At 39.1% G+C, this 10,889-nt stretch overlaps 1 protein-coding gene across 1 annotated transcript in view; it reads right to left on the reverse strand.

Annotated features, from left to right (window-relative positions):
• Positions 1–10,889, reverse strand: part of LOC102241346 (transmembrane protease serine 11F) — a 55,539-nt gene that overhangs the window by 10,808 nt on the left and 33,842 nt on the right. Inside the window, exons 6-7 of the mRNA XM_014541809.1 lie at positions 6,648–6,686; positions 531–732 (exon numbers count right to left, since the gene is read on the reverse strand). Coding sequence (XP_014397295.1) covers positions 531–732; positions 6,648–6,686 — 241 coding nt within the window. The remainder of the gene's footprint in view (positions 1–530; positions 733–6,647; positions 6,687–10,889) is intronic.

The raw sequence follows: 10,889 nt of genomic DNA on the forward strand, positions 1-10,889 counted from the left end.
CCTGCTCCCCGCTGGCAAGTGGACATCCCCTGAGGGCTCCAGGGTTGCCAGAGGGATGTCTGACTGCCAGCTTTGGCCTGATCCCCCAGGGAGCGGGCCTAAGCCAGCAGGTGGTCATTCCCCGAGGGGTCTCAGACTGCGAGAGGGCACAGGCTGGGCTGAAGGACCCCCCCGAGTGCACAAATTTTTGTGCATCGGGCCTCTAGTTACATGTAAAATAACGGATCTTTACACTAAAATAATTTATGATATCGTAGAAAAGATAATACTAATGTCATGATAATACAGGAAAATACATGGTGAGAACCACAAGAGTGATATAAACCAAACAGCATAATTATTTAGAGCAGGGAGAGATGAACATAATCAGGGCATAGAGCAAGCATCATGCATTTTAGGGGACAGAGGAGGGTCCATCCATAATGGAGCATAAAATAAACTGGTGAGATTAGACTCTTCCCAAGTACTGAATCCATTGATGACAACTGGTAACTAAGTAAAGGAGACTCACAACAGTCCTGGGAACTTACTTGCGGAAGCAGTGAGCAGCTGTGAGCAGCCACGTGTTACTGATGAGGCTGGCTCCACACTGATGGCCTGCCCCTTTGAGCTGGAGGCTGGCCTGCCACGGCCATTCCCCTTCCATAGCTGTTTCCCTTCCTTGGACAATCCTTTCTGTAGAAGTATATGCTGGTAATGGCATGTTTGAAGATGTCATCCTTATTCCACAGCCTGTCACAGAAATATACATTAACTAGTTTTCATGAAAAGGAGTGGGGGGAAACATATCCTGACTTGCATTGGGTGCTGATGCTTAGACAAGCCATTGCACCTGCCACTCTAACCCATTCCTAGCACTCAGTCTCTGAGGTTCTTGGTAGGGGTTCTACTGATCTTACTGAGGTTCAAAGGAAATATTTACTAATATTTCAAGGCATCCAATCCAGGGTCAACTTCTGTCTCTCTATATAAAGCATATACTAGTATAGATAAATAAATAGGTAGATAATTTATTGAGCATCAAAAATACAATATAAGTAATTTTATTAACCCAGTGGTTCTCAACCTGTGGGTCACGACCCCTTTGGCGGTCGAACGACCCTTTCACAGGGGTCGCCTAAGACCATATCAGATATTTACATTACGATTCATAACAGTAGCAACATTACAGTTATGAAGTAGCAATGAAAATAATTTTATGATTGGGTCACAACATGAGGAACTGTAAAGGGCCTAAAGGTTGAGAACCACTGCACTAAATTCAATAAAAAAGTAAAAAAAGAATGTATAGATCCTCTCCTAAGTGTTTTAGATACATTTACAACAAGAACACTTTTCTGATGAGAAAACTCAGCCTTGAGAAAGAACATAAATTGCTGGAATTCATCCAACTGATAAGTGATCATTATATATAAAGTCAAGGAGGATCCACAGTAAAGTTTGTATTTTTCTCCTGAGAGGCCAATAATATAAGTCATGATTTTCTCTTAACATGAATCTATAAGTTGTCTTTGCAAAACCCAGAATTTAAACAATAATGCCTTTTTGTCATTTTCTAAAAATTGAAAGGCTACTTTTTAAATTAAGTTTATTGGGGTAACATTGGTTAATAACATCATATAAGTTCCAAGTGTACAATTCTAGAATACATCTGGATATTGCATTGTGTGCTCACCACCCAAAGTCTAGTCCCCTTTTGTCACCATAAATATGACCCTCTTTATCCTGTTCACCCACCCCCACCGCCTTTTCCTGATAACTGCCTTTCTATTGTCTGTGTCTATGAATTTGTTTGTTTAGGTTGTTAATTTGTGGCTTTCTGTTTTATTACACTCCACATATGAGTGAACTAATATGGTTCTTGTCCTTTTTCTTTTCTCTTTTTAATTGAATTTATTGGGGAGACATTGGTTGATAAAATTATATAGCTTTCAGGTATACAATTCTATAATACACCATCTATATATTGTAGTATGTGTTTACCACATCAAGTCAAGTTCCTTCTTTCATCACCACTTACTCCCCTTTATCCTCTTCTATCTCCCTCCAATCCCTCTCCCCTCTGGTAATCACCATGCTCTTGTCTGTGCCTATGAGTTTGTGTATTTTTTTTTTTTTTTTTTTCTTAATCCCTTCATCTTTTTCACCCAACCCTGTAACCCCTCCCCCCTCTAACAGCTGTCAGTCTTTTTTCTATTTATGGGTCTATTTCTCTTTGGTTTGTTAGTTTTTTTGTTGATTAGATTCTAAATATGAGCAAACTCATATGGTTTTTGCTTTCTCTGACTGGCTGATTTTACTTAGCATCATGCTCTCCAACCAAGCTGTTAGAAAGATTAAGATTTCCTTGTTTTTTTATAGCTGCATAGTATACCATAGTGTAAATGTACCATAGCATTTTTATCTATCATCTACTGGTGGACACTTGGGTTGCTTCCAAACCTTGCATATTGTAAATAGCACTGCAGAGAACATAGGGGTGCATATATTCCTTCAAATTAGTGTTTGGGTTTCTTCAGATATATTCCCAGAAGTGGAATTCGTGGGTCATAAGGCAGCTCCATTTTTTATTTTTTTGATGTAACTCCATACTCTTTGCCACAGTGGCTGCACCAATCTGCATTTCCACCAAAGTGCACGAGAGTTCCCTTTTCTCTACGCCCTCACCAACACTTGTTGTTTGTTGATTTATTTATGACAGCCATTCTGACAGGTGTGACGTGATATCTCATTGTGGTTTTAATTTGCATTTCTCTAATGACTAGTGACATTAAGCATCTTTTAATATGTCTGTTGGCTATCTGTATGTCCTCATTGGAAAAGTGTCTATTCAGGTCCTATGTCCATTTTTTAACTGGACTGTGTGTGTCTTTATTGAGTTTTATAAGTTCTTTATAAATTTTGGATAGTAATCCCTTATCAGATGTATCTTTGGCAAATGTGTTCTCCCATTGAGTGCGTTGTCTTTTCATTTTGTTGATAGTTTCCTTTGCTGTGCAAAAACTTTTGAATTTGATGCTGTGGCTTGGACTTCCAGTGCTATGTTGAATAAGATGGTGAAAGCAAACATCCCTGTCTTGTTCCCAATTTTAAGGAAAATACTTGTAAGTTTTGCCCATTAAATATGATGTTGTCTGTGGGTTTGTCATATTTGGCCTTTATTATGTGGAGGTATAGTCCCTCTATTCCCTCTTTGCTGAGAGTTTGTATCATAAATGTTTTCTGTATCCATTGAAATGATCATGAGTTTTTTAATCCTTCATTTTGTTTATGTGGTGTATCATGTTTTTGATTTGAAGATATTGTACCAACCTTTCATTCCCACTTGATCATGATGTATGATCTTTTACATGTATTCCTGTATATCAGTTTGATAATATTTTGTTGAGGATTTTAGCATCTGTGTTCATCAAGGATATTGGCCTATAATTTTCTTTTTTGTAGTGTATTTATCTGATTTTGAAATTAGAATAATTTCAAATATGCTGGCTTTGTAAAATGAGCTTGGAAGTCTTCCCTCCTCTGAAATTTTTTGAAATAGTTTGAGAAGGATAGGTATTAGTTCTTCTTTGAATGTTTGGTAAAATTCACCTGTGAAACTATATCTGGTTCAGAGCTTTTGTTTGTTAGTAGTTTGTTTCTTCTAATTACTGTTTCGATTTCACTAGTTGTAATTGATCTATTCAGAATTTCTGATTCTTCCTGATTCAGTTTTGGAAGATTGTATGTTTCTAGGAATTTATCTATTTTATCCAGATTGTCCAATTTGTTGCCATATAGTTCTTCACAGTGTTTTCTTACAATCCCTTGTATTTCTTTGATGCTAGTTGTTACTTTTCCTCTTTCATTTTTTATTTTATTTATTTGGGTTCTTTCTCTTTTTCTCTTGATGAATCTGGCTAAAGGTTTGTCAATCTTGTCAATCATTGCAAAGAACAAGCTCTTGGTTTCATTCATCTTTTTTTTATTTTGTTTTTTTAGACTTTGTTTATTTATGCTCTCATCTTTGGTTCTAGTTATTTTTCTTAAAATTTTTTTGATTCTTTGATAACAAACCCTCAATTGATTAGACCAGTGGTCGGCAAACCGCAGCTCATGAGCCACATGCGGCTCTTTGACCCCTTGAGTGTGGCTCTTCCACAAAATACCATGTGTGGGCGCTCACAGACAGTGCGATTAAAACTTCGTGGCCCATGCACAGGAGTCGGTTTTCGGCCTGGGTCAGTCTATTTTGAAGAAGTGGCATTAGAAGAAGTGGGGGTACGTTTGTTGAGGTCGACCCCTCAGATTGAGGACGTTTCTAGCAAAGGCCAGCTTAGGAGTACCCTAATTAAGTTAATAACAATGTACCTACCTATATAGTTTAAGTTTAAAAAATTTGGCTCTCAAAAGAAATTTCAATCATTGTACTGTTGATATTTGGCTCTGTTGACTAATGAGTTTGCCGACCACTGGATTAGACTTCAAACCAACCTTAAGTTTCAAAAGTATATTAGTGTAATTTTTAATGTACTTTTCTATTATTTCTATTTGTATTAAGAATACAAGTTTTGCCTGCTGGTGTAGCTCAGTGGTTGAGCATTGACCCATGAACTAGGAGGTCACAGTTTGATTCCTGGTCAGGGTACAGACCCAGGTTGTGGGCATGACCCCCAGTAGGGTGTGTGTGGAAGGCAGCTGATAGATGATCCTCCCTTATCATTGATATTTCTCTCTTTATCCCTCTCATTTCCTATCTCTAAAATCAATAAAAACATAGTTTAAAAAAAGAATGCACCCAGCTGGAGTGGCTCAGTGGTTGAGCATCGACCTATGAACCAGGAGGTCCATGTTTGATTCCTGATCAGGGCACATGCCTGCCTGGGTTGCGGGCTCAATACCCAGTGTGGGGCATGCAAGAGATAGCCAAGCAATGATTCTCTCTCATCACTGATGTTTCTATCTCTCTCTCACTTTCCCTTCCTCTCTGAAGCTGGCCTCACGGCTGGCAAGCGCAGCAGTGGTAGCGGGAGCCTCCCCGCCTCCGTTGCAGGCAGGCGGTAAGGAGCAAGGGTTCCGGACTTCGAGAGCCCGGCCAGGCTGAGGGATCCCACCCCACCCTCGCTCCCCCCCCCCACAGTGCATTAATCTCATGCACTGGGCCTCTAGTCAATAATAAATTATCATGATAAGATAATTTATTATCTTGTTTTTCTAGAACAAGAAAAAAATAGTGTGCATATTGAAAATACTCTTTGTGTCCTACTCAAAATTCAGTGAAAAATACAACCACAACTAGATCTCTTGGCAAACAAGTTATATGATAAGGATTTCCTACATTCATCCAGAAACAAAAAACCTTCATAACAAAAATCACATCCATCTTAGATTTCTATTCTACAGCAAAAACACTAGAAGGAACAGAATATTCTGTATTGAATTATTTGGGAAAGTTTATGACCCAATTATCTTATAAAACATAGAGATAAAGGAAATGGAAAGAAATTCTTACATATGCAAGTACTCAGAAAATATACCATTTGGATAATTTTCTTGCTTAAAATGACTTGAAATACAGTTTAGCAGGCAAAAAGGTAACTCTAAGTCAAGACTCAAGAATGGGAAATAGTAAAATATAATAGGAAACTTTAGGGATTGGTAAATAATTTTAACCATGGATATAAAATGGAATATAATGTTTTAAAAATGATATTGATCAAACATTTAAAGATTAAGTGATAAGAAAAATAGAAAGTTACTCATCAAAGACTGGAAAGTCAATTGAAGTTGATGAGAGAAATTTAGCTTATAATTTTTTCATTATGCATAGTTCTTGCTTTATCCTTGAGTTTGATATTTGATCAAGAAATAAAGGTTAATATATTTAAAAAACATAAAGGCTAGCTAGAAGAAATCAACATGTGTTTAGAGAAAAAGACAAAACACAATGGAAGAAAAATATTTACCAAAAGCCAGAAAACATGAATGAGAACAAATATATGAATATTGATAATATTTGGAAATATGTTAAATGTTGCAAGTTATATAGGGAATGTTCATCATTTTTTAGTGTCCTTACAACATTTTTAATGGACGTATTTGATGGGGGGGCGGGGGCGGGCAAAAAAAAAATGTCCATAGCAGATATTTCAACAAAAATGCAAGAAAACAGAGAACTTTTAACAGGAAGAAGCCTAACTAATTACAACTTTAAAGCACTCTCTGAACTGGGATAGTATTTTAAAAAATAATCATTTAAATAAAATATTAAAATAGAATGTTAGAATTATAGTTACATATGTTATAATATAAAAAATACCATGTAATTTTTAAAATTATATTCTGTAAGTCACAACATTTAAAATTGTATTTGATGTAAATTTATAAACTTAAATATCTTAAGAATAATAAACAATAATAAAAAGCTAAGTGTTCAGTTTATAAAAACATAAAATGAACAAAATGCTTGCTATTATTGTAATGATTATTTTGCAATATATATGAATATCAAATCATTACATTGTCCACCTGAAACTAATATGATGTTATGTTAATTATACCTCAATGGGAAAAAAAAACAACCTTACCAAATTTTACTAACTTTTTATGGCTTTTATTCATTATCTTTACTATGAAAGAGACAGTTAATTGTGGGGTTTGGAGCTTACGGCTATTGAGAAGATTCCTCATCTTCTTGCTGTCAATAGCTGAAATACACAAAGCATGAATTAGTTGGTAGGAGAATATGCTCCTATTGTCATGTAATTTTGTTCAAATGGGCACTATAAGAAATGCTTATTATCCAAAACATGTCTATTTCAAGAGGGCATGAGATTTTTTATAACCAAGTTATAAATATCCCTCTATTCTGATTTAATCCAAAATGTATAATTTGAATTTTTAAAAAAAGAGTATTTTGGTTTTGATTTTTGCTGAGAAATTAGAAAGTAAAGTTGGAAAATTAGGGAAGAATGGTAAAGCTCAATGTCCCCGATTGCTTTCTTTAGGAGCTCCAGTATAACTCTAGGAAACACTCTCCAATTCCTATCACAATTGATGTGCACTATATCAGGTGCACTAGCCTATGTGTCTCAGTAGCCCTGGCGGTTGTGTTGAAAAGGCAGCTCAGGTAGCCAGAGGCATCGCAGACCCCTCACAGTCCAATTTTCAGGGCCTGGTCTGCAAAGGGTAGGAATTTCCTTAATATAGGTAGATGGCTTTCTCTAACTGAGGATTCTCCCTCATGGTGAATATGGTGGAAAGCTGTAACTCAGTGGCAGGCACTAGAGGCATGAAGCTCTCTCATATATAGCCAGTTCATGGATCCCACCATCTCTCCCACACTTTATACCTCCCTCTGGAATATCTTTTTTCCTTAAAAAGTATCTTAGTGTTAATTTAAGTTCAGTCATTAAATTTTTGGTGGTTAGGTGTTTGTTTTGTTTGGGCTATTTGTTAAAGAAAAAATAGAGCAGTAACTGATAAGTTGCTCAGGAATGTTGACTTTCGCAAAAGAAGGATCTGAGTCCCAAATCCTATTAGAGGTTTCTTGGAAATTTCACTTCTCTCTATTTAACAATAGATATGAATATGGCAGAAAAAAATGTATGCAATAGAATTTTGGTTATTGAGTATGGTTATAGAATAGTTATTTTGATATTAAAGCAACCTGTGTAATGAAAATTCAGTGTACATGACCAAGAAGTCTGAAAAATTTTTTAATATTGTAAAATGAGAAACCCTACAGTTTAACATCTCTTCTATGATAGATATTTTACTAAACCTATGATCATGCATTAAAGGTGATTATATTATCAGAAATTTAGATTTAGTTTCAGATTGCCATTTAGAGTGTCCTGGAAAATACCATGTTTTATTTTGTATAAAATTTATTGATAATAAAGGTGGGTGCCATACTATTCATTATTTCTAATTACTCCTTTTTTAAAATATATTTTTTATTTATTTCAGAGAGGTATGGAGAGAGAGAGAGAGAGATAGAAAATCAATGATGAGAGAGAATCATTGATTGGCTGCCTCCTGCACACCCCCTACTGGGGATTGAGCCCACAACCCAGTCATATGCCCTTGATTGGAATCAAACCTGGGACCCTCAGTCTGCAGTCTGAAGCTCTATCCACTTAGCCAAACTGGCTAGGGCTCTAATTACTTCTTGAAAAAGTTGTCATGAATGTGTGTGGGGATTCCATCTCAAAATGTACTTAAAGGAGTTTCCCAATTTCTAGCAACATAAAAATTAATTTTAGACTATCTGTTTCTTAAATTCATGGCTACTGGGAGGGGAAATACTTTCAGGTTCAAAGGGCAAGCCTTATTTTTTGGTATTAAATCAGAAGTAACTGAACTTGGAAATACTTAAGGAGATGCAATGAACAGAGCTGGGATAACTATTATGTGAGACATATGCTAGAGTTTGGGGGAAGGATCTATATATTTAAAAGGCTAATATGCAAAGTGTCCCCTCAGGAGTTCGACTGGGAGACTGGGAGTTCAATCACTCACTATGACATGCGCTGACCACCATGGGGTAGTGCAGAAAGAAGGAAGGCCCTGGCTGGCAGCCGGAAGGCCCTGATCAGCCCTGATCACTGGCCAGGCCTAGGGATCCTACACATGCATGAATTTTGTGCCCCAGGCCTCTAGTAAGAAAATAAAAAAACAAAGTCCCTGACATTGATACTTATAATCTTATTTGAAACACATTATTTTATCTAATTACTAGAGGCCCAGTGCATGAAAATCGTGCACTGGGGGAGGGTCCCTGAGCTCAGCATGCACCCTCTCGCAGTCCAGGACCCTTCAGGGGATGTCCGCCTACTGGCTTAAGCCTGCTACCCCCAGGGATCGAGGCTAAGCTGGAAGTCAGACATCCCTCTCACAGTCCAGGGCTCTTGCAATGCAGGACCCTTCGCTCCTTACCACCCACCAGCAGCAGGGGCAGGAAAGGCTCCCACCACCGCCACTGAGCTCACCAGCCATGAGCCTGGCTTCTGGCTGAGCGGTGCTCCCCCTGTGGAAGCACACGGACCACCAGGGGACCGATCCTGAGTTGAGAATCTGGCCCCTGGTGGTCAGTGCACATCATACCAACCTGTCGTTCTGCTGTTCAGTCGATATGCATATTACGGTTTTATTATATACTAGAGGCCCAGTGCACAAAAATTTGTGCTTTCGGGGGGTCCCTCAGCTCGGCCTGTGCCCTCTTGCTGTCTGGGACCCCTCAGGGGATGACCACCTGCTGGCTTAGGCCTGCTCCCTGGGGGATTGGGCCTAAGCTGGCAGTCAGACATCCCTCTGGCAGCCCAGGAGCCCTCAGGGGATGTCCACTTGCCAGCGGGGAGCAGACCTAAGCTGCAGTCGGACATCCTTAGTGCTGCTGAGGAGGAGGGAGAGGCTCCCACCACCACCGCTGTACTGGCAGCCATCAGCCTGGCTTATGGCTGAGCAGAGCTCCCCCTGTGGGAGCACACTGACCACCAGGGGGCAGCTCCTGCATTGAGCATCTGCCCGCTGGTGGTCAGTGTGTGTCATAGTGACCAGTCATTCCCAGTCATCCTGCTGTTAGGGTCAATTTGCATATTACCCTTTTATTATATAGGAGTGCCTGGCCAGCCTAGGTGAGGGGCTGATGGCTGTTTGCAGGCTGGCCACAGCCCCTTCAGGTTGGGAGTCCCCCATGGGGTGCCTGGCCAGCCTGGGGAGGGGCTGAGGGCCATTTTCAGGCTGGCCATAGCCCCCAGCCACCCAAGCTCCCAGTGGAGGCTTGCTGGAAGCAGGTATCTGGGATTTATTTAGCTTCTATAATTGAAACCCTGGGTGAGGGGCTGGTGGCTGTTTGCAGGCTGGCCACGGCCCCCAGCCACCCAAGCTCCCAGTGGAGGCTGGCTGGACGCAGGTATCTGGGACTTATTTGTCTTCTATAATTGAAACTTTGTTGCCATGAGCCAAGGCTGCAGCCGGCTCAGGGCAGGCCGGAAGCTTGGCTTCCTCCATCACCCAGGCAACCAAGCCTCCTGCTTGCTCCAGTTCCGTGGCTGCCGGCTGCCATCTTGGTTGGGTTAATTTGCATATAGTCACTCTGATTGGCTGGTGGGTGTGGCTTAGGGCATAGGAAAGGTATGGTCAATTAGCATCTTTGTCTTTTATTAGTGTAGATAGGATGGCATAAAAAATAGAAATGCCTCTCAACTAGGATTCCAACTAACTTTGAGATAGTTTTAATTTAAGTTTCATAACCTTTTTTAACTAAATTTTCATCTACTTTTGGGGGAAAACAAAAACTACAACTTTCCTAAGTTTGTTCTGTAAGGCATTAATGAAGGTATAAATTTTAAACATTGTTTAAAGTTGTAAGTGAGGTAAAGGACCTCTTCAGCCCAGCCAGTGTTGCTCAGTGGTTGAGTGTCGAGCCTCAATGGTTTGATTCCCCGTCAGGGCACATGCCGGCTTGATCCCCAGTAGGGGGCATGTGGGTGGTAGCAGATGAATGTTGTTTCTCTCTCATGGATGCTTCTATCTCTCTATCCTTTTCCTTTCCTTTCTCTCTAAAAATCAATAGAAACATTAAAAAGAACCTTTTCATAGTTCATGTCAAAAATTCTTCCTACAGGGGTTAACCTTCATAAAGATGTCAATTGCTTTGATACTACAGAAGCTAACCCCCAGAACTGGCCTTTAAAGACCTCTGGGAGTTAGTCCCATGTCTTACATCTTCCTTGAGTCTCAGTTGCTTTAAAATGATAAAAATAATACCCACTCTTTTATACTTTTGAAAAGATCTAACATGATAATACAAGGGGAAAAATTAGAAACTATAGCAGAGGCCAAAATCAAATAAAATACAAATATTTATAAAACTAAATTTTGTGTCATAGTAAATTTTTATTTTG

The sequence above is a fragment of the Myotis brandtii genome, unplaced genomic scaffold (genome assembly GCF_000412655.1).
Source record: "Myotis brandtii unplaced genomic scaffold, ASM41265v1 scaffold28, whole genome shotgun sequence".
Taxonomy (NCBI): Eukaryota; Metazoa; Chordata; class Mammalia; order Chiroptera; family Vespertilionidae; genus Myotis; species Myotis brandtii.